The sequence below is a fragment of the Pseudorasbora parva genome, chromosome 16, assembly GCF_024679245.1.
Source record: "Pseudorasbora parva isolate DD20220531a chromosome 16, ASM2467924v1, whole genome shotgun sequence".
In the NCBI taxonomy this organism is placed as follows: domain Eukaryota; kingdom Metazoa; phylum Chordata; class Actinopteri; order Cypriniformes; family Gobionidae; genus Pseudorasbora; species Pseudorasbora parva.
In genome coordinates, this window is record NC_090187.1 from 17,841,473 (window position 1) to 17,865,818 (window position 24,346).

The following is a 24,346-nucleotide window of genomic DNA, read 5'->3' on the forward strand; positions in this document are numbered from 1 at the left end:
TTACTCGTCAGCATTTGACCTACTTAAGCCTAGTTCACACCGCCCGATTTTTTTCCCCGATTTTGAGTCGCCGACAGGTTTTGTGAAATCGCTGGCAAATGCCTGAGATTATAGACAAATTGATGCCCGTGCACGCAAGTGACAATCACGCAGTGTGAATAATCAAAGACGTGATCAGAGAGAATCGCAGACAAGTTGCCGACGCCCATGAGATATTTGGCATGCTAAATATCTCGACCTGTCAGCGATTGAAACTCCTGCTGTGTGAATTGCGTTCTGACTGAAAATTACATCGGCGATGACCGGCAGCCAATGAAAGAGTGAGATACAGGGCAGCAGGAGGTTAAGGGAGGAGTTTTAGAGCAGAATATCAGTATTATATATATATATATATATATATATATATATATATATATATATATATATATATATATATATATATGTATATATGTATGTGTGTGTGTGGGTGTTTCTGCAACTACAGGCACTTTTAAGTCCCAGCAGGGACATTTTAAATGTATGTAAAAATTTGTCATATGATGCTTTATAAATATATTCACAGTGCCATTACACACCTTGACAAAAACAAAAAATAATTACTGATTAATGTGATTTAATATAAACACTTTTGAGTCCTTACCGCAAAAAATGAGAAAAAAAAACTTTTATTATGAAATGTTATCAAACAAAAAAATAAAGTAAATATGATCTTTTCCGCTCTAGTATTTATTGTGTGTCCTTACCATTCTGCTTAATAACTGTGTATTTTGGACTACATTTTAAAAATAAATGTATATTACTGTTGAATTAATGTATATTAAGATGCTAAGAGTCAAAACTAATGTAGTAGGCTTTGCTAGCTGCAATTATTTAAAATATTAGCAAAAATGTCATTACCGCAACATGTCTTTACCGCAACAAATTTAGGTGTTGCGGTAAAAGACCTTGTGTCGCGGTAAAGACAAATTCAAGGTTTACTTTACATTCATTTTCAAATTAAATGACAGTATTACTACTGAAGTATATATATATATATATATATATATATATATATATATATATATATATATATATATATATATATATATATATAATTATTATTATTTATTTATTTATTTATATTAACATGCCATTGTTTAACCCTAAATGAGACCAAATTCAACAATAAATTCAAAAATACGATCAAAAAAATGCAGAGAGGAAATGAAAAAAGACCCAAAAAGATATGCAGACTATCTGCAAAGGGAAAAAGAGCGCTACAAAAAGAGAAAGCAAAGTGGGCAGATACAAACTGTCTCCCAGCTAACAAAAAGAGAGACAAACCTGAAAAGAAGGCAATGGAGGATAAATAAAAGAAACCAGAAGGCAAAACAAAAAGTACTGAATGCCTCAAATCAGTTTGTATCAACAAACACACCACCAATATCCCCATCTGATGAGGACTTACTTGCCGCCCATTAGAACCTTTACCTAATGTGGAATCTGCTTTAAAGAGGGGGCGTAAAAAAGTAAAAAAAGAGTCAATCGAAGATCTACTGCGAACTCAGAGATGCAAAGTACAAGCTAAAGAAGGCAGTGGCCGCAGTGCAAAAATACAGGAAGCGTTGTTTCAGGCTTTCAAAAAAACTTTCCCCAACAGACTCACCCCAAACCAAAGTTCGCCACCAGATTCGCACATCCCAGCACCAAATTAAGTAGCTCTTACTGTTCCATAATGTCATTATGTCAGAGCTAAAAGAGGGTCACAAGTCACTGACCAACCCCAAGGAGAAGCAAATTCTTTCAAAAGTGATTGCAGGAAAGATCATTAAGAAATATTGTAAGGAAGAGGCTGAGGCTGGGTTTGAATCCATGTGCAGAATGGGAAATGGGAAAACAAGCCACAGGAATATCCAAATGGCAGTAGTCGAGAGGCAGACAGAATGGTCAAACACAATAAACAATCCAAACAGGCAAACAAGTCCAAAGGGTAGTCCAGAAACAATGATCAAGACAAACAGGCAATTGGTCAAACGCAAGGCAAACAGACAATTGATAAACGCTCAGTAAGGCAGTAAGACTGGCAATACTTCGCAAGGTCTGTTTGGCCATGCCATGCTTAAAATGGCTGCCAAACAGGAAGTGACTGTAGAGTGAGCAGAGACAGTGGCACACAGTCAGAATTCAGGTGAGGGCTCCCTCTGCTGGCGTGGCATTACAGAACCCCCCCTCCTAGGAGCGCTTCCTGACGCTTTACATGGGCGTCCCCATGGTCGTGGTGCTGGCCGATCAGGTCTGGCTCGATGAAAGTCCTCAATGAGATATGGGTCTAAGATGTCGCGGGCGGCTACCCAGGATCTCTCCTCAGGCCCATAGCCCTCCCAATCTACCAAGTATTGGATCTGACCCCCTCTGCGCCTTGAATCTAGCAACTCTTTTACTTTATATGCTGGTGATCCATCTACATCCAGTGGTGGCGGTGGCTCTTGGCCCTCTGCATTGGGGTCAGGGTGCGGGTGGACCGGTTTGAGGAGCGAGACATGGAAGGAGGGAGAAATACGATAATGAGCAGGAAGGTCAAGCTGGTACGTGACTTCATTAATCTGTCTGAGAATCTTGAATGGGCCAACATACTTGGGGCTGAGCTTCCTGCTTGGTAGCCGCAGCTTGAGGTCCCTTGTGGAGAGCCAGACCTGTCCGGGTTGGTAGGGAGGGTGTGAGCGACGCCGTCTGTTGGCCTGGAGCTCCTGTGTGCGGAAGGCTCTCTGTAAACGGACATGGGCACTGTCCCACACTCTCTCACTACGCCTGATCCAGTCATCCACAGCAGGGACTGATGAGAGTTCACCAGACCACGGGAACAAGGGGGGCTGGTATCCTAAGACACATTGGAAAGGAGTCATGCTAGTGGAAGAGTGAGTCAAGGAGTTTTGGGCATATTCAGCCCACGGGAGGAATTCCACCCAGCGATGTTTATTCACGACTGCAATAACTTCTAAGATATCTGCCAAGCTCTTGGTTTAGGCGTTCCACCTGTCCATTAGATTGCGGGTGATACCCTGAGGTGAGGCTTACGTTGATATCCAGGTGTCTGCAAAAGGCTCTCCAAACCCGAGATGTGAATTGGGTTCCTCTGTCAGTTACAATATAATCTGGGATGCCATAGATCCGGAAGACATGATGAAATAGGGCTTGTGCTGTCTCCATGGCTGTAGGGAGACCTTTTAGTGGAACTAGGCGGCAGGACTTAGAGAAGCGATCAATGATGACCAGGATAGTCGTGAAACCATTTGAGAGGGCCAGGTCAGGGACGAAGTCTATGGACAAATGTGACCAAGGACGGTGAGGAGTTGGAAGTGGTTGGAGGAGGCCTGAGGGTAACTCCTTAGGGGTCTTAGACTGTGCACAGACCTGGCAGGACTTAACATAGATTGTTACATATTTAATCATTGATGGCCACCAGAAGGAATTTTGTAGAAGACGGAGTGTACGAGAAATTCCAGGGTGACCTGAGCTAAGAGCTGTGTGGACCCATTGCATGACCTTTTGACGAAGAGTTTTTGGTACATAATGTTTGTTTGGAGGACAGTTAACAGGCGGTGATTCTTGTTGATGGGTTTGCTGGATCTCTTCCATTAGGTCCCAAGAAATTGGGGCTATAATGACTGTTGGAGGAAAAATAGATTCAGGTGAGACATTTTCCGCAGGAGGATCATGGCGTCTGGACAGAGCATCCGCCTTTCTATTATTACTGCCTGGTCTGTATGTGACTGTAAAATGGAAGCGAGTTAAGAAAAGAGACCAGCGAGCTTGACGAGGGTTCAGGCGTTTGGCACTCTTAATGTATTCCAGATTTTTGTGATCTGTGATAACCTGAAAGGGATGAATGGCCCCCTCCAGCCAATGTCTCCACTCTTCAATAGCTGCCTTCATTGATAAGAGTTCCTTATTTCCTACATCATAGTTACGCTCGGCTGAAGTCAGTTTTCTTGAGAAAAACGGACAGGGGTAAAGCTTGCTTGGCTGGCCGTGAAGTTGTGAGAGTACGGCTCCAATTCCACAATCTGAGGCATCGACTTCAACCACGAAAGGAATATTGGGATCAGGATGCTTGAGAATAGGAGCTGTGGTAAACCTGTCCGTGAGCTTAGTGAAAGCCCTAGTGGCTTCTTCGGACCATTTAAGCTTAGCAGGTTTTCCTTTCAAAAGGGATGTCAGTGGAGAAGCAATCAGACTGTAATTTCTAATGAAGCGTCTGTAGAAATTTGCGAAGCCTAGGAATCTCTGCAGTTCCTTTATTGTGTTAGGTCGGGGCCATTCAGTGACTGCTTGGGCTTTGGCTTCATCCATCTTTATGGAGCGTAAGCCTCCACCCTTTTTCTCTACAAAGAAGAATCCTGCAGCAGCTGGGGAAGTGGATGGGTGAATAAACCCAAAGGTCAGAGCTTCTTCCTCCATAGCTTGAGTTTCACTACGGGACAAAGAATACACTTTGCTTTTAGGGGGCATGGGGCCGGACAACAGATCAATGGTGCAGTCCCATGGTCGATGAGGTGGGAGCTGTGTGGCTTTAGTTTTGCTAAACACTTCGGCAAGGTCATTATAACAGTGTGGAATCCTTGTGGTTTGCTTGGTGTCAGGGCTTTCAATACTTGTAGTAAAACATGGCGGGACTACATTCAAGTGCATGCATATGGTTAAGGCAAAATTGAGACCAATGAGTCAGCTTACCATAATGCCAGGAGATAACTGGATCATGAACAGATAACCAGGGAAAGCCAAGGATGATGTCATGCCTAGGTGAGTCAATGACGTAGAAAGAGATAGCCTCTTGATGGAATAATCCGATGTAGAGTTGTAGGGGTAGTGTCTGCTGAGTAATCCCAGCTCCAATGGGTGCATCGTTAACAGCACTGATCTTGATAGGTGGTTTACAGGGCTGAGTAGGAATGTTGAATTTTGTGATGAGGTCCTTGTGAATGAGGTTCAAGGCTGCTCCAGAGTCAATCAGCGCTGTTACATCAACAGAGATATTTTCAGTAGCTAGTCGAACAGGAAAAGTAAAGGATTTTATAGGAAGGAAAGAAAAATGGTCAATATTTACCCGGGTGGCAGTCTTGGTTGTTCTCCTGGGCTTGTGAGGGCATTCCATGATAATGAGTCTTGCTTCCCCACAGTAATAGCAAAGGTTAAGCTTCTGTCTTTGAATTCTCTCTTCCTCAGAGAGTCTGGAGAAGCCCAGTTGCATTGGTTCTTGACTTGGCTTTGATTCAGGTATTGTGGTGAGCTGAGGAACATGGTGAAACTGATGTGTGGTAGGAGTGCTTGACTGTGACCATCGAGCAGACCTCTTCTTAGGAGCATTTCTCATCAGGTTGTCAATTCTGATTGCAAGTGTCACATACTCAGAAAATGAAGAATTTTCACCCTTACAGGCCAATTCAGTTTGTAGATCCGGATTCAGACTTTGTTGAAACACAGCCTTTAATGACAAATCATTCCATCCGCTTTGTGCTGCAAGCGTTCTGAATTCAATAGCGTACTCTGCAGCATTACGACTGCCCTGAGACATTTGAAGCAGCTGAGTTGATACATTCTTTCCCCCTGCGGGATACTCAAACACATCTCGTAGCTGACGAATAAAGTAATCATATGAAGTTCTAAACCTCAAATCAGTATCCCATACCGCTGCAGCCCAATCAATTGCTTTACCAGAGAGAAGTGTCATCAGGAAAGCACATTTTTTCCCGTCAGAATTAAATTTGTCCTGCTGGTTATCAAAAAAGATATCCACTTGGCGAATAAACCCCCTACACTGTTCAGCTGAACCCTCAAACTTATCAGGCATTGAAAAACTTACTGTTTGTGGCATGGGTGGAGGAAGCGATCGAATGTAGTGGGTCAGATATTCATTGGCAGACTGAAGTTTGTCGAGTTGTTCCTGGTATCCTTTAAGTACTTCGTTTTGATAAGCAAAACCCGCTTGCAGCTCAGAAACTTCTGCTGGGTTCATTGGTGGCAAAGTATTCTGTAAGGAAGAGGCTGAGGCTGGGTTTGAATCCATGTGCAGAAGTTTTAATGGGAAAACAAGCCACAGGAATATCCAAAAGGCAGTAGTCGAGAGGCAGACAGAATGGTCAAACACAATAAACAATCCAAACAGGCAAACAAGTCCAAAGGGTAGTCCAGAAACAATGATCAAGATAAACAGGCAATTGGTCAAATGCTCAGTAAGGCAGTAAGACTGGCAATACTTCGCAAGGTCTGTTTTGCCATGCCATGCTTAAAATGGCTGCCAAACAGGAAGTGACTGTAGAGTGAGCAGAGACAGTGGCACACAGTCAGAATTCAGGTGAGGGCTCCCTCTGCTGGCGTGGCATTATATATATATATATATATATATATATATATATATATATATATATATATATACAGTATTGTTCAAAATAATAGCAGTACAATGTGACTAACCAGAATAATCAAGGTTTTTCGTATATTTTTTTATTGCTACGTGGCAAACAAGTTACCAGTAGGTTCAGTAGATTCTCAGAAAACAAATGAGACCCAGCATTCATGATATGCACGCTCTTAAGGCTGTGCAATTGGGCAATTAGTTGAAAGGGGTGTGTTCAAAAACATAGCAGTGTGGCATTCAATCACTGAGGTCATCAATTTTGTGAAGAAACAGGTGTGAATCAGGTGGCCCCTATTTAAGGATGAAGCCAACACTTGTTGAACATGCATTTGAAAGCTGAGGAAAATGGGTCGTTCAAGACATTGTTCAGAAGAACAGCGTACTTTGATTAAAAAGTTGATTAGAGAGGGGAAAACCTATAAAGAGGTGCAAAAAATGATAGGCTGTTCAGCTAAAATGATCTCCAATGCCTTAAAATGGAGAGCAAAACCAGAGAGACGTGGAAGAAAACGGAAGACAACCATCAAAATGGATAGAAGAATAACCAGAATGGCAAAGGCTCAGCCAATGATCACCTCCAGGATGATCAAAGACAGTCTGGAGTTACCTGTAAGTACTGTGACAGTTAGAAGACGTCTGTGTGAAGCTAATCTATTTTCAAGAATCCCCCGCAAAGTCCCTCTGTTAAAAAAAAGGCATGTGCAGCTGAGGTTACAATTTGCCAAAGAACACATCAACTGGCCTAAAGAGAAATGGAGGAACATTTTGTGGACTGATGAGAGTAAAATTGTTCTTTTTGGGTCCAAGGAACACAAGCAGGTTGTGAGACGACCCTTAAACTCTGAATTCAAGCCACAGTACACAGTGAAGACAGTGAAGCATGGAGGTGCAAGCATCATGATATGAGCATGTTTCTCCTACTATGGTGTTGGGCCTATTTATCGCATACCAGGGATCATGGATCAGTTTGCATATGTTAAAATACTTGAAGAGGTCATGTTGCCCTATGCTGAAGAGGACATGCCCTTGAAACGGTTGTTTCAACAAGACAATGACCCAAAACACACTAGTAAACGGGCAAAGTCTTGGTTCCAAACCAACAAAATTAATGTTATGGAGTGGCCAGCCCAATCTCCAGACCTTAATCCAATTGAGAACTTGTGGGGTGATATCAAAAATGCTGTTTCTGAAGCAAAACCAAGAAATGTGAATGAATTGTGGAATGTTGTTAAAGAATCATGGAGTGGAATAACAGCTGAGAGGTGCCACAAGTTGGTTGACTCCATGCCACACAGATGTCAAGCAGTTTTAAAAAACTGTGGTCATACAACTAAATATTAGTTTAGTGATTCACAGGATTGCTAAATCCCAGAAAAAAATAGTACAAAATAGTTTTATACAAAATAGTTTTGAGTTTGTACAGTCAAAGGTAGACACTGCTATTTTTTTGAACACACCCCTTTCAACTAATTGCCCAATTGCACAGCCTTAAGAGCTTAAGAGCTGTTTTCTGACAATCTACTGAACCTACTGGTAACTTGTTTGCCACGTAGCAATAAAAAATATACTAAAAACCTTGATTATTCTGGTTAGTCACATTGTACTGCTATTATTTTGAACAAGACTGTATATATATATATATATATATATATATATATATATATATATATATATATATATATATATATATATATATATATATATATATATATATATTTACAATTCTATCAAACAGAAACAAAGGCCAAACATTTGCACATCCAGCAACAACAGCAGCACATTTGTTACACAATTGTTTATTTACCTCAAACTGTCTTTGCAGAACACAATCCTGGCTCCCTCTGTTTCTCCAACAATTTCTTACATAATCTTTGGCATAATCTTTTTTCCATTTCTCCACAAATCATGCAGCGCACATACAATTTAAAGCAAACTTTGTGCAGTTTATCATTTTTAATAACAATTCCATGTCTCGCCCGAGAACTCCGGTCTGATGCACGTGTGTTGTTTACTTGTCACATCGCACGTGTAGTTGGGAAACGTAGAGAAGCAGCAGCAGGATTATCAAGCCCGTCTCAAGCTCAGAACAGCGATGTCAATGGGGTCCGTGGACAAGCCTCCTCCCCTGGCACCGGGCCTGGTTTTGTGTGTTTTTGCTGCATTCAGACTGTAAACAGGTGCTCTTTTTTTCTCAGTCTTTTTGCCACTTAGTAGGGGTAATCTCAGTCACCCCAGCTGGCGGTGACATCACATGCATTCCCTCTATTGCCAAAATGGTATGATCCCCATTTCATAACACCCGCGAAGATTCGACTGTGAGATCGGTAGTCGAATCTGGCTCTGCATATCGATGCATCGAATCTTCAACTATTTGGCGTCACCCCTACTATAGTTACTCTATATAATTATATAATATTACAGCAATGTATGTTTATAAGCCAGTATGTAAAACTATGTGAAAAGAGTAGTTAATAGGCCACTTAATCAAAAGATTAAATACAACTACAAGCCAAGTAGAGTTAGAACACTTATACTCAAATACACTTATACAAATATACTCAAACTTTTCTGTCAGTATAAAACCTAGTATACTTATTAATACTTAGTATACCTATATTAAATTTAAAGGACATTTCTGAGAAGTACATGCAAAGTAGACTGATAGGATACTTTCATATATATATATATATATATATATATATATATATATATATATATATATATATATATATACTGTATTAGTATACTAATAGCACACATAAATAAACTTTTTTTTTTTTTTTGGTTTTTGGGTAAAACGTTTTTGTATGGGTTTATCAGTTTACAATAATCCCAAGCGCTAAAGTGATCCTAGGAGAGCTCATCATAGGTGCTCATAATATACAGCATTGGCAGTCTCTTGGTAATATTAGTGTGAAGACAATGAAAACTATAGCCTGGAGGTAGGTACACTTAGAATACCCCTGTGTTTGAACATAGCTCTTAGCAGCATTTATGACAAAATGCCTCCAAGTGCTGTGGGAGAGAACCTGGATTGAGTTATTCAGAGTGATCAATCAAAACTGTAAGCTTTAAATTACCTTGTAAATAAAAAGCACTACATTGTTTAGGCATAACATTATGACCACATACAGGTGAAGTGAATAACACTGATTATCTCTTCATTGTGGCACCTGTTATTGTGTAGGATATATTAGGCAGCAAGTGAACATTTTGTCCTCAAAGTGAAAGGGTTATTTCACCCAAAAATTAAATTTATGTAATTAATGACTCACCCTAATGTTGTTCCACACCCGTAAGACCTCTGTTCATCTTCAGAACACAGTTTAAGATATTTTATATTTAGTCTGACAGCGTATCTAAGTGTAGGTACACTATACTGTCCATGTCCAGAAAGGGAATAAAAACATCATCAAAGTAGTCCATATGTGACATCAGTTAGTTAATTAGAATCTCTTGAAGCATCGAAAATAATATTTGATCCAAAAATATCAAAAACTACAACTTTATTCAGCATTGTCTTCTCTTCCGCGTTTGTTTTCAAACCTCAAATAAAGATTCAAATGGTGAATCAGTGTATTGTAATTGTACAGTTATGTGTTTCCATGACGATCACTCGGAACATACACTCTTAGAAGAAAAGGTTCTATTGGCGCTACGTATTTGAAACCCTTAAAAGGTTATGTATCGAAGTACAGTTGAGTATACTCCAAGGACCCTTATATGCTAAAAGGGTTCTAAAATGACAAGAAAGAACCATTTTTTCACTTAAAAAGGGTTCCATATAGCAGTGTTTCCCAACCGGGGGTGCGTGTACCCCTAGGGGTACGCGAGCAGTCCCCAGGGGGTACATGGGATGATTCTCAAAACATTATAATAATCATGTTATAATATGTAAATCATTCAGTTAAGTCACCCTGTCCTTCCCCCAACTGATTCTCAGCTCGCTTGTCCGTGGCCGCGTGCTGCCGGGCAGTAGTGTAACCATAGCAACAGGCAGAGAGTCTAGCTTTGACAGAAACACAGAAACACTAGCTAGCTATGGATCAATGGCTAAAAAAATGCGCCGCTCCAAACAGCAACAGTGCTAGCGGCAGCTCAAGTGAACCAATGGAAAAAAGAAAGAAAGCTGATAAGTCAAAGTACCGTCAATTTCATGAACAGTATGTCATTTTTACGGTTTTACGTCCACATCTACTGAACCGCCTCAGCCGCTCTGTTTCCTCTGCGGGGATGTGTTCTCTAATAATAGCATGAAACCAGCCCATTTACAACGACACCTAAATACCAAGCATCTTTCCTGTGTAAGACAGCAGAGTTTTTTCAAAGAAAACTATCGGAATTTAAGGGAAGTCAAGAAAAATTAAAAAAAGCGACTGCAGTGTCAACGAAAGCATTGGAGGCTTCATATGCTGTGTAACTACTTGTGGCTAAATCCAAAAAGCCATTTACTGTTGCTGAGGAGCTAATTTTGCCTGCTGCTGTAATTCTTGCAGAAACAATGATTGATAAGAAAGCAGCTGATGCACTGAAACGGTGCCATTGTCCAATAACACAGTGTGCCGGAGGATTGATGACATGGCCGTTGGTATTGTCGATCAAGTAGTGGAAAAGTTAAAACTGTCTAGTATATTCGCGCTACAGTTGGACGAATCAACAGATGTTAGCGGGGAAGCCCAGCTTATTGCATTTGTGCGATACAGAGACATTTCTGAAATTAACGAGCACATTCTATTCTGCAAGAAGCTAACGGGGAGCACTACCGGTAAAGATGTGTTTCACGTTATCGACACCTTTTTCTCAGAGCACAATCTGGATTGGAAGTCCTGTATTCATGTGTGCACGGATGGTGCTGCATCAATGACTGGGAGGGTGAAAGGATTAATAGCACATATTAAGGAAGTAAACCCCGACGTTCAGTGGAATCACTGCATCATCCACAGAGAGGCACTGGCCAGTAAGAGAATGAGTCCCGAGTTACATGAAGTTTTGAATGACGCAGTGAAAGTGATAAACTTTGTCGAATCGCGGCCTCTGAATCACAGACTGTTTGAAAGGCTCTTTAATGACAGTGGCGCTGAGCACCAACAGCTACTTCTTCACACCGACGTACGTTGGTTATCGAAAGGGAAAGCACTACAGAGGCTTTTGGAGCTGCGCAACGAAGTAAGCGCTTTTCTGGCAGAACATTCACATCCCCTTGTTGTTATGTTAGAGAACACAGACTGGGTAGCCCGCCTTGCATATCTCGCTGATTTTTTTAGCAAACTGAACAACCTGAATTTAACTTTGCAGGGTAAAGACACACACATCCTAAACATGTATGATAAAGTGTGTGGATTAATGAAGAAGATCAAACTGTGGGAGAGTAAATGTGAAGATGGGGACACAAGTTGTTTCCAGCAGCTCAACAGCTACCTTTCTGCAGGTGATGTTGACAGAGCTCCTACAGTGCAACTAGTTAGCACACATTTATCCAGACTCAACAGTGAGTTCAACCACTACTTCCCTGATATCGAAAGCAAGTCTGCCAAACTTGACTGCTTCCGTAATCCTTTCATGACTGAAAGTACGGATAACAACATTCCAACCAGACTACAGGAACATCTGCTGGATGTGTCCTCAGACCGTGGACTGAAGATGAGGTACTCAGAAACGAACCTGTCACAGTTCTGGTGGGATGTGGAGAAGGAATATCCTGATTTGGGGAAACATGCACTGAATGAACTCCTGCCATTTGGATCTACATATTTATGTGAAGTGACATTTTCATCCATGGCCGTAATCAAGTCCAAGCACAGGAACAGACTCAACTTGGAGAAAAGCCTGATAGCTGCTGTTGCCACACTGCCCCCAAGACTGACCAAGCTTATGAGTGAGAGACAGGGTCAAGTTTCTCATTAATTGGTGAGTCCTTTTGTGTCATACACAGATCTAAACAGTAGGCTGCTACTATGAATATAAAATGTTATCTTTGTTTTTGTATAATTGTTCTGGACATGTGAAGATGTGAAAATAAAAGTCATACAAATATTGAACGAAGAAAAGTATGAGTTATTATAGGAAGTCAAAATATTATTATTTACAGGTAAATTAGATGTTACACTGTGCAAACCTAAAATTTACACCAAATGTAAAAATCACACCGATCACATGCGCTTGTGGGGGTACTTCAGGAAGGATAAAGTGTTTTGGGGGTACAGTCCCCTAAAAAGGTTGGGAACCACTGCCATATAGAACACTGCAAAAAAAAAAAAAAATGCATTTCTTATCTTAGCAAAAACTCTCTTAATTTTGAATTTGTTTCCCCCCCAAAAAAAGACAATTACTTTTGCTTGTCTAGTAAATACTTCTTGTTTTAAGAATGTTTAGATGTTTGGTCTAGAAACAAGACAAAAATACAAAAAAAAAAATTAAGGTTCTATAGAACCTTTTCTTCTAAGAGTGTATAATTATCCATTTTAACTAATATTTTAAGTTAGCTAATAACTTGTTTTCTAGAAAGGAAAATCTGTTTTTTTTCCAGACGCTCTACCTAAATGTTGATGTTGGGGCGATTGACTCCTGCATGAAACACGTTTGAGATGACGCTGCTGTTTTGTTGCAACTATTTATTTGGCTGTTTAATTGTCACCCAGTCTTGCCAATACAAGTTCTGCTGTTATCCCAGATTCATTGTGTTGCTGTCCTGTTTTTATGTCCATCATTATAGTAACTTTTGCTGCGATTATTACCTTGTTCCTCTTTTGAGGATTGAGCGGCTTTGCTGGTCCATCAGCTCTATCATTCAATCTGGCATTGCAACTGGATTGCCAGAAACCTGAGTGAATAGGTTTATTTTAAGTGTGTTGAATACATCTTTAATTTAATTTAGGACATTTTGACCTTTAACCCTTTTAAACTTGACATGTTGTCAATGACACATCCAACCAAGCTATATTTATGTTACTTTAACTCTTCAGCATGGTTGCTTAGCTCAAAGGAAAGCCGCCCCAAAGAGAGATGCGATCATCTGCCTCTTCCTGTGAGTGATGTTCTGTACCTGTCACAGAGGGCCAGTGTCATTGCATATGATGCAGAACAAGTCACCCCATGGAAGTGCCAGGAGTGTGATGTGGGTCTATGTTTGCAACTTGATATGAACTGCTTCAGAGTGCACCCCATTTGAATGATCAAAAACACTTGGAGAACTGGGGTAAAGAAAAGAGTAAAAACTGCAACCCAGTGTCACATAAAATACTCAGAGCCGAACAGCCCTATACGCTCACTACGCAAGCTGCGTAGGGCCCCGCAATTTCCTCAAGGCCCGCCTCCCCCTCGTGTCAAAGCGCGTCAATCATTGTAAACACTGATGATAAAATTAAGCGGAATTATACTTCTAGCCATGAAAAGAGGGACAAAAAAAAAAAAAAAAAAAAACACGGGTAAACTTGTGTTCTCTCCTCTCCAAGTTTGATGTCAGCAAATAACCCTAAAGTTAAGTTGATGTGCATCTCTTCTGTTGTCTTGCTAAGCTGGACAGGCAGGCTATGCATATCTTGGTCTGTCTAGCTAGCTAATGCCAGCCACTTTCAGGGCTGTGTTCTGTGTCTTTGTGCCTCCGAAATAAAATTAAGTTTTTTTTTTGTTTTTTGGTTTTTTTTGATAAATGGCAACGGTGTTTGTTTACTGCAGCTCGGAAAAGATCCGCTTTGCGCATGGACATGCGTTCATATGCGCGTGCACGAAATGAAACAGCAGAAATATCTGTGTGGATACCAGACCGACAAAACAATATGGGCGTTAGACAATGATTATCTAGTCTTAGTCAATGTTTAGTTACAACTCTAAACTTATGCAAGATGGAAAGCAATGTATTGACAATTTAACATTGATTGACTATTGATTTATAGGCTATATTGAATGTAAAATGTTGATATTAATTAGCTGGACATACTGGTCAATATGGATGCACATCCCTTGGTAAATAATAACAATAAATCAAATATTGCTTTAACATGCATAATATAAAACACAGTGGCATGTTATGGCAAGCCATGTTAGCTTTTATTTTTTCACAATTTATACATATTTAATGTCAATAAATAAATGTTCACTATTAACCATATGAATTCTTGCTATTAGGTGTGGAATTTTTACTAGCAACAATGTCTTTTTGATATCAAGGATTACATGTTCACTTGTACAAAAGTGAATTCTTGATATCAACAATGATGTCATCACTCAGAGGTTCTTGATATCTGAATCACTAGTTCACTAGTTAAATATTACAAGAGCCAACACTGCATGAAAAGTGGGATTTTCGTCCCCGTAAACGGCCGGAAATCTCCCTGATTTTCGACAATTAACGTCAGTTTACAGCCTGTGAACGTCGCGTTCGTCTGTGCCACATATTGACGGAAACGAACCATGACGTATGTGGAGCTTGCGGAGGCATGCTGGCGCCGGCGCTAATGGCTCTAATTAGCATATGAATAGCAGCTCTGGGCGGCGCCTTGCCGGAATGGCTTGAATTTCCTCACTCAGTATTGGTTGAAACTACTACATTGAAACAAGAAATATCACTCGTGATTGGTTGGCAGATCTGTTACTATTGGTCAACCTGGGTAATAAATTAATAAATTTAAACCCCCAAATTATAATAATTTTACACACATATATATAAAATTATGATTTGCATATTAATTTTTAATTGTATATATTCATATTCATGTGATATGCTATTATGTTTTATATTCATGTCATTGTTATCCTATGGACTACGCTATTATAACCATCAAGGACATTCATTTATTGAGGAAAGGAAAATATGCCAGGGACGTGCAGTTTATTCGAAGAAAGAGCTTTATTAGAATAAACACAAACACAACCAAATGCAAAACGTTTGAGATCTGCCCACACAACAATAGGAAGCTCACGAGAAGCCCAAAATCCTACAGCACCATGAAGTCTCTGTTTTCTGCTTCAGAGCTGTAGGTAACTAGCGCCATTCTGTCCGTTTTAAGTCCATTGTCTGTCGTGCGTTGCCCTGTTCTTTGGAATCGCCTCTAATCTCGATTGCAGCGTGGCACAGAGCTCGGCGAACAGTCCACCCAGACACCGCGCGAACGATGCCGTCTTCATCATCAGACATCAGGTCTATGGTAGCGCACTTCCAAAGGCCCACCTCATATCCTCAGCTAACACACTCTTTCTTGCTTGTAGCAGCTGTAAAAACAAACAATAAAGACAATCAGTATTGCGCGATGTACTGCGTAAAATGCACCTGAAAAATAGTCACACTGACCAAAAACGGATCTAATCTAATAAATCTTACCCTCTTTCTTCTCAATCGACTCCGAGTTGAACTCTTCACAGCTTTTCAAGAACTGGATGTTTGTACCTCCTGCGTACTGTCTCTTTGTCTTATATGCAGCTGGAAAACAATTAAATGAGTGTTATGACGAAGTTGTGAAGACGGCGTACTGCTTCCTGTAAAATAACCAGAAAAAGAAAACACTTTTATAAAGCAACTTACATTTGTTCTTTTACAAGGCTAATTTCAGCTTGTGCTACTTAAAAAGCTTTGCTTTAGGTTACTTTAGCTTAGATAACAGTCTTACCGCAATCTTAGGACTGGTCTTCTCTTAGGCACTCGTCTTCTCTTCTTAAAGTTAGTATCTTCCACACAGTTTTTCGACTCCAAAGCAACCTATCATCTATGGACAGCAACCTGGAGATTACTAAAGATAACTGCTCGTTAAAATCGGCAGCAAACTGAGCAAGCTGACGAGATAGCCCACTGATTGCATTCAGCTGTGTCTTCCCGCCGGTGTTACGGATCAACTGGGGATCATGTTATCTGGGGACGGGCGCGTGCACGCTGCTAGTTTTACCTGGATTTACAGCAGATGTTAGACGAGGACAGATTCGTCACAGCGGATTTTCCACTGAACAGATTTAAAACGCTTTCCACATTATTGGTAAATGCTTGCATAATATCAGGCTCTGTGTTTTCCTCTGTCGCTGCTTTGCTGTATGTTTCAAACGCAGTTTAAGGGAATTTTTAATGTGGTTTCATTTCACAACACAGACCACGCCCACATTTTGTTACATTCTTTTCGATGAAAGTCGTATCCAATGACAATTACATTCAATAAATTACATTGTGTCGTATTAGTATCGGAATTTTTATTTTATTTTTAATAACTATTGTTTTTGTAATTTGCTTAGGGTATTTTTTAAATTATATATATATATATATATATATATATATATATATATATATATATATATATATATATATATATATATATTATATATATATATATCCTAACTAAAATAACTCATAGCCTGTCATATTACCTTTCTCATATTAGCCTATTATATTCTATTATAATCTATTATATTGCCCCTTGCCCACCTGCACATCCCAGCTGATATACAAGATTTGGGGGGTCATTCTGCATTTGAAAGTTTGAAAGGGTTTTAAATCTTCTAAATAAAGTAAAATGATTCAAAATCAAGTAATTTATATATGCCAAAGTCAACTTTAAACATATACAATGTAATTTCCAAACAGCAAAATTGTGGCCAGTGAAAATGCTGAGTGGCTAGTAACTTTGGAAAACCACTAGCCACGGTGGCCGGTGAGCAAAAAAGTTAATGTCAACCCCTGTATATATATATATATATACACACACACACACACACACACACACACACACACACACATATATATATGTGTGTGTAGTGCCGTTAAAATTAATTTGCGTTAACACGTTAATTTTGACAGGCAATGATATATGATATATAAAGTTTGCTGATGTATGACGCCGCTTATTAGCAGGAGACCGCAATGATTGGTAAAAGTTGCGGTGATTGGTCAAAATTGCGAGTCGCACTGAATTCACGGGGACTGATTGCAAATGACACACAATAAATAATCTAGAATACTTTCATCAAATATATAAATTCAAGCTTAAGTTTAAGATTTTACAATTAGGCTATACTGAGCCTGATCTATCTAAGAGATTTTCTTAGAAGGAAGTTCATACCTTTTAGAAAAATGTCACATGGGTTAAAACTCCTGCTACCCTGATTTGCATTTGTATAGCTCACAGCATGTTCATTTACATGTTAAAGCCTCCCCTGGAGTTAAGGGAAGGGGGGTCTTGGGGGGGACAACTGCCAAGCAAGGCCCACGTCAATTTCTGACAATTCACGGCAGTTTTCGGTGTCGCCTGCAAACTGCCGTGTACAGTCGTAAACCTGATCTTCCACGACAATCTACAGTGCCGCTTACTGACGAAAATCCCACTTTTCATGCAGTGCAAGCCATAGTATAAATAGTATTTTGTATTTGAAAATGTATGAAAGGAAATCAGATGATCCACATCCAGCCTCAGCCCGTACTAGCACAGACCCAGATGATCCACATCCAGCCTCAGCCAGCACTAGCACAAACCCAGATGATCCACATCCAGTCTCAGCCAGTACTAGCACAGACCCAGTTGATCCACATCCAGCCTCAGCCAGTACTAGCACAGACCCAGATGATCCACATCCAGCCTCAGCCAGTACTAGCACAGACCCAGATGATCCACATCCAGCCTCAGCCAGTACTAGCACAGACCCAGTACAGCCACATTCACCAACAGTAAAGCCGTCTTCTTCAGCAAGCACTTATCTTAACATTCTATAGAAAATACTCTTCAATAAATATTGTTTGTTTGAACCTCATTCTTTGTCTGTTTTGTTCAAAGGAGGAAGGATTGTATTGGGAGCACTAAGGTGTCAGGTGTAACTGCATGGCAATGTCAAATGGTTTAAATAGCTCACGGGTCAGGTAAGAGGGCCCCTTAGCAGATTTTGCTTAGGGCCCCAGGGAGGTCAGGATCGGCTCTGAAAATACTTGTATACATTTAGTTTATTATTCAAGTTTAAAGTGTTAGAATATTTTGTTCAGGGGTTTTCAGAGCCAGTTTTTTATTTCTGAAAAAAAAAAGTGATATCCTCAAGGGCAAGGTGTTTTTTTTTTTTTCAGAAATAAAAAAACTGGCTCTGAAAACCCCTGAACAAAATATTCTGGGGGTTTCCGGAGAGTGCCATAGTGTGGTGTTTACACCTAGTACTGTGTTGTTTCTTGTATCCAATCTTCACATGTGGTATGGACGTGCGTATTGTATTGTATTGGACAGATGTCCTACCTCTCCAGATACCTCCGCTGTTGGTCACCATTAGTCAATTGTTTATTTTTGTGTGTGTGCGTCGAATGCAGATTGGTGGACGTGACTATATAGCCAATTTAGGAATTCTGCTCTAAAGTTTTAGTTATTTATTAAACTACATTGATAAAATGAAGTTGTTGTTTTTTTTGTCTCCATATATGACCCATGCAGAGGTGAAAAGTAACGAATTACAAATACTCTCGTTACTGTAATTGAGTAGTTTTACTCAGGAATTGTAGTTTTTTAAGTAGTGCACTATTATGCACTATTTTCCCTCAACCTGCCGTCGCTACATTATGTTTATTTTTCCTGTCTCCTTGATTAGCTAAGACAAATAATCAGTCCTGTTTCTCCATGCGTCATGCGCGTGACTCCCATCAAATCAACCATAGCAATCAGCCTAGAGTGAGAGGCACGTGTGCTTTATGAAAGGGGGTAAGGGCTGGCTACTGTATGATGATGTCTGAAATCGTCAAATCGCCTTAAACAATTACTACAAATAGACCGCTGAATATTACATTTTCTAATACATACATAAATGGTACGTATTCTGTTAGCGATGCACAAGCTCACGGTACCATCTGTTGGAAACACTAAATCAGGTTTATTTTTTAATTGCAAGCAAAAATAATCAGTGGTGAAAACCATTTACTCAATATGTTACTCGAGTTACTCAATTCTGATTTCTACTCTTTTTACAGAGAAAACGTGCATTGAAATTAAAGCAGTACAACGAATGCATCTTGAAAAGAAAACTTTTCTTTGAAAAGAAAGATTTTTTTATTAAAAATTTTTTTACGTAAAATTGTTAATGTACAACGCAACCTTTTTTAATTAACCACAAGAAAACCTCGACAGAATGGTTGTCATAAATGTTACCAGATTATTGCTTGTTTTCTCAAATATTACATGGCTGTATTTTTTATTTATTTTTTTCAACACTGTCTTTATTGATTTTTGAAACATCACCAACAGAGACAAACACATCAAAGCATAATAATACAAATTATTTAAAAAATAAATTAAAAAAAAGGTACGTTATTATCATAACACCTGATGCATGTTAAGCCATTTTACACTGAAAACAGACTATTAGGGTCATTTTCCTTCAAAAATTCTATAAAAGGATTCCATACTTTGAAAAACTTTTTCAGGTTTTCCCTTAACAATATATGTAAGTTTTTTCCAAAGCCAAACAGTTAGACAATTCCTGTAACCATTGTTTAAAACTAGGACTTTCTATATTTTTCCAGTGGCATGCTACTATGAGTTTTGCTTGTAATAAACAGAAAATACATTTTCTTACCCGTACTGGTTAATGTGCAAGTTACAGGGAAAATATTTAGTATACAAAGTTTATAGGAACATTTTGTTTCAAACCCAGTGATAAAAAGTCTAAAACCTTTTCCCAAAAATGTTGAACTTGAGGACACTTCCATTTTTAGTGCTAAAAGTCAAAAATAAAAAAGAAATATTTAAAGAAATATTGAAATATTTTTGGGTGATCTACTGTTTGTTTGTTTTTTTACTGAGAATCATCCATAAAATAGTAAGCTACATGTTTAATTGGCAGGGTATAAGGTGGACTAACATTTATAGCATTATACTCACTACTTGAGTACTTTTAAAAACAGCTACTTTTTACTCCTACTTTGAGTAGTATTTAGGACAGGTACTTTTACTCTACTTAAACTAAAGTTTTTGACAAGTAAAAGAGTACTTGAGTATACGTCTCTTTACATACTCTTTAGGATAACGAACCTGTGCACTCTTAGGTCTGTGTAGGTGCCAATCATTAGTAATAGTATTATTAATAATATAATAGTAAAAATTGGTCCTCTGTTCAGCTTTTCTTCTCTCCTCCCAGATAATCTTATACCTCCTCGCTCGGTTTGGCACATAAGCATTTTTGCAGACCATGTAAACCCTTGCGTGGAAACGGTATCCCCTAGTGGCTGTGGCCTCTTTCAGCTGGATTGTGAGCCCTACCACAAAGCAAAAATGGTTCAGTAATGGTTTGAGAAGCAAAATGAGTTTTAGGTGTTGGCTTGGCCTTAAAATTCCCCAGATCCCAATCTGGTCAAGGGTATATCGTATATAATATGAAGCATACTATGTAGCATTTATTACTGTCCTTTTTCTCTCCTTTTTTTGAGAATCATTAATTAGTTTACTAGCCACATCATTTTGCAGAAAACATTTTTTATATTCTCTCACTCACACGGCATCATGCAGATGATCGTGAAGTGGCGTCTGTGGTGAGACTAGAGCAGGCTTGTGCACAATTCAGAATTGAATTGAGAATAACTCCCAAATTCCAATTCAATTCTTGAATTTGAATTGATGTCAAAAACAGAATATAGAATTACAATTTGAATCATAGGAAGCAGAATTTTGATTCAAGAAAAATTCAAAGAAATTCATATAATTTCATATGTCCATCTTGCCATAGCAATAGCAGCCTCACCTCCGACCACTGCTATACCCCTATGCTATACACCTTCTAGCCACAACTCTTCTTCTCCGTTATTAGTGTATTTTTGTGGCAGAATTAAAGCGCCACACACTAGCCTGGCATGCAAACTACATTGTTTTTAGTTGGTTTCGGTAATCTCGTGTGGACGCAGATATTTATTGAAACGATGAAAAAAAAAGATCGGGTTGGGAATGCTCTGGCCTCGTGTGGACGGGGCCTTATTCAAGCCTTGCCAAGCACTCCTTGCATTTTGATTCACTAACTGATCCTCTATCTTATGTTTAAAATCAATCTTTGCTTTCTGTATAATAGTTCTCAGTTCCTTCCTTTTAATTTTAAACCCCTCATGATTATTTTCATGAAATGCTCAATTATTTTCATTGAGGAGTTTTTTTTTTAAATCTTTAGAGAGCCATGGCTTATTATTTGAGATGTTTGAGAACTGTTTCTTCACAAAATTGAATATAAGAGGTAATACCGTCATTAAGTTTGTGAGGGTCTCTGCATGAATAAAAAAAAGATCCCAGTTTGTAGTGCAAAAACAGTCCTTTAGCATGTCTTCTTTGTCCTTATTCCAAACCTGAATTCTATTTTCCACTGGTTTATCCCTTCTGACAAGTTGTCTGTATTTTGGCAGTAGATGGATAACATTGTGATCCGATCTACCAATCGGTGCTCTATATACTGCCTTGTATGCATCATAAATGTTGCCATAACATACATGCAGTGTGCTTTGGACAATCAATATATTGTTGCAATTGTGGAAAATTCTTTGTCAGTGAAAGTGTATTAAGTATGAAAAACTGGTTGGTCTGCCGACTTTTTTATGATCCTACTAAAGCACTCTGGAATATGCTCCGCTGCCTCGTTATTATTAGGGCCTGGTACATATACTAGGAATATGGCTATTCAACCAAATTCACGCAGCAGATCAAAAGGTCTAAATGATACAACCAAAGTCTCATAGTCCGGGGTACAAGTCTGTTCAATTTTAATAATCTGTGATGACCAGTTCTTATCACCATACATACAGAGTCCCCCGCCAACAGATTTCCGTGATTTTACCTTGTCTCTGTCAGCTTGTATAGTGGTAAATCCCTCAATGTCCACACTATGATCTTCATTTAACCATGTTTCCGTAAGAGATGAGATTACTGCTCCTAAATTCCTCCTCTTGTCTAATTTGAAGCGTAACCTCATCCATCTTGTTATTAAGATATCTCATATTAGACAGCGTGATTACTGAAACTGGATGACGGCTTCCTCACCTCCGCAATCTGTTGTGAATTCCTCCTCTCAATCCTCGCTTCTTAATTCGTGATCTCCTTCTTTTGCGCAAACATATACTTGTTGGAATCTTTACATCGATAGCGTTATTATCATCGTATCGTAATGATAGCATGAAGTCTCTTGAATAAGTCCGGCTCAACACCGTAGAAGCCAGTTAATCTCCAAAAGCCTTGCCCGCCAGCACCACTCCAACCAGCGCCATTGGTTAAGGCCATTCAGAACATAAACATATTAAAACTGAGCCACTTAACTTGCTTTCCTGTAAGGAAATTGTGGATCATTTTAAGCCACATTATGCCCTCAGGACATTATTCCTCCGTATTTCCTTAAAACTATTATGGAAGCAGTTGGTCCGGGACTGTTAGCAGTAATTAATAAATGCTTGCTCACTGGCTCTGTTCCAGCCTGCCTTAAACATGCTGTTGTAACGCCGTTGTAATAAAGTTCGTAGATTGGAAGGAAGGAGGCGGGAACAGGCGAACACTTAACCATTTTTTATTCCAAAATAAACAAAACGAAAGTAAACCACGGGCAGCCCCTCACGGACGACTGCCCGCAAACACATAACAAAACTCAACATAAAGTCCAGGCCGGGTCCTCTCTCGTCTTCCGCTGCCTTCGCTCCTCCTCTTATGCTCCCGTCACTTGGCCGGGAGACGAGACCGGTGTGTCACGCAGTTGGTACTCATTACCACTCGTCACCGGCCCGCTCTCGTGGTCCCTCGCCACGCTGCTTGCCACACCACATACCCCCATCGCCCCTCGCAGGCCAGGGGGCACTCCCGAGACTGTGCTCTACTCCCCCCCTCCTCTCCCGGGGGGCCGATCACAGAGGTCGCCGCACCTGGGGGTAAGGACAGAGAGGCGAGAGAAATGGAGACGGGAGCACGGAGCTACGGAACGAGAGAGGGGAGAGAGGGAAAAAGAAAGAAAGCAAAAAAAAAAATCTGGTCCGGTTCCCCGACACACTGCCGCTCGGCCCTCACCAGCCGAGAGGCTCTTTCTCGCAATGCTATGCGATGGTGCTGGACGCCTGGTGGACGGCACGATCCTCCTCCGCCCCCTGGCGGCCGGCGGTGGCTCCTCCGATTGAGGGCAGTCGGCAGCGAGCTCCGCGTTCCCTGCTCCTCCCCATTATGGCGGACGGCAGCAGGCTCAGGCCCATGGCGAACGCCGGCAACTCATCCGCTCCCTCCAGGACGGTCGCCACCCCACCTCGACCCAGGGGCACGGCAGCGAGCTCTCCGTCCCACCGGTCTTCACTCGCTCCAGCACCACCGCCTCGGGCAGCCACTCGCGGTCTTTCATCATCCGCGCTGCCCGAACTCCTCAGCACCGCGATCCCCCTCAGCAGCGAGGGCTCTCCGACAGCGCGTCCCTCCTTCTTCCCGGGTTGCGGCACCAATGTAATAAAGTTCGTAGATTGGATATCTATCACACAACAGATTCAGGAAAATCAATGGCTCTGGTCCTTCTAGATCTTAGTGCTGCATTTGACTTAGTTGACCACATCATACTACTGTCGCGTTTAGAGTCTTGTGTAGGACTTTGTGGTACTGTATTGCAGTGGTTTGGCTCTTATCTGACTAATAGATGTTTCGCTGTTCACCTGGGGCGTTATTCATCCTCCAACATACCTCTTGGTTGTGGTGTCCCACAGGGATCTATTCTTGGACCTGTGCTGTTCTCCCTGTATTTGCTTCCCCTGGCTTCTTATTTTGAAAAATAGGGTGTCTCCTTTCATCTGTATGCAGATGATACTCAAATGTACCTTCCCTTACAGCGCAATAACAAATTTTCTCTTTAGCCTCTTTTAGATTGCCTTATTAAACTAAAGGTATTGCTTTTAAGCAATGTCTTACTTTTAAATGAAAATAAAACAGAAATTATTATGTTTGGCCCTAGGGAAACCAGCACATTTGATTTTGATCTCGGAATTCTCATTCGGTATAATACAAAGTTTGCCAGGAATTTTGG

The 24,346-nt window shown here is 40.2% G+C and overlaps 1 protein-coding gene across 1 annotated transcript; it reads left to right on the forward strand.

Moving 5' to 3' along the window:
• Positions 1-10,972: 10,972 nt before the first annotated feature.
• Positions 10,973-12,298, forward strand: LOC137043234 (SCAN domain-containing protein 3-like). The gene has a single exon (XM_067419423.1). It carries the CDS (start codon positions 10,973-10,975, stop codon positions 12,296-12,298), a length of 1,326 nt encoding a protein of 441 aa, XP_067275524.1.
• The last annotated feature ends 12,048 nt before the right edge of the window (positions 12,299-24,346 follow it).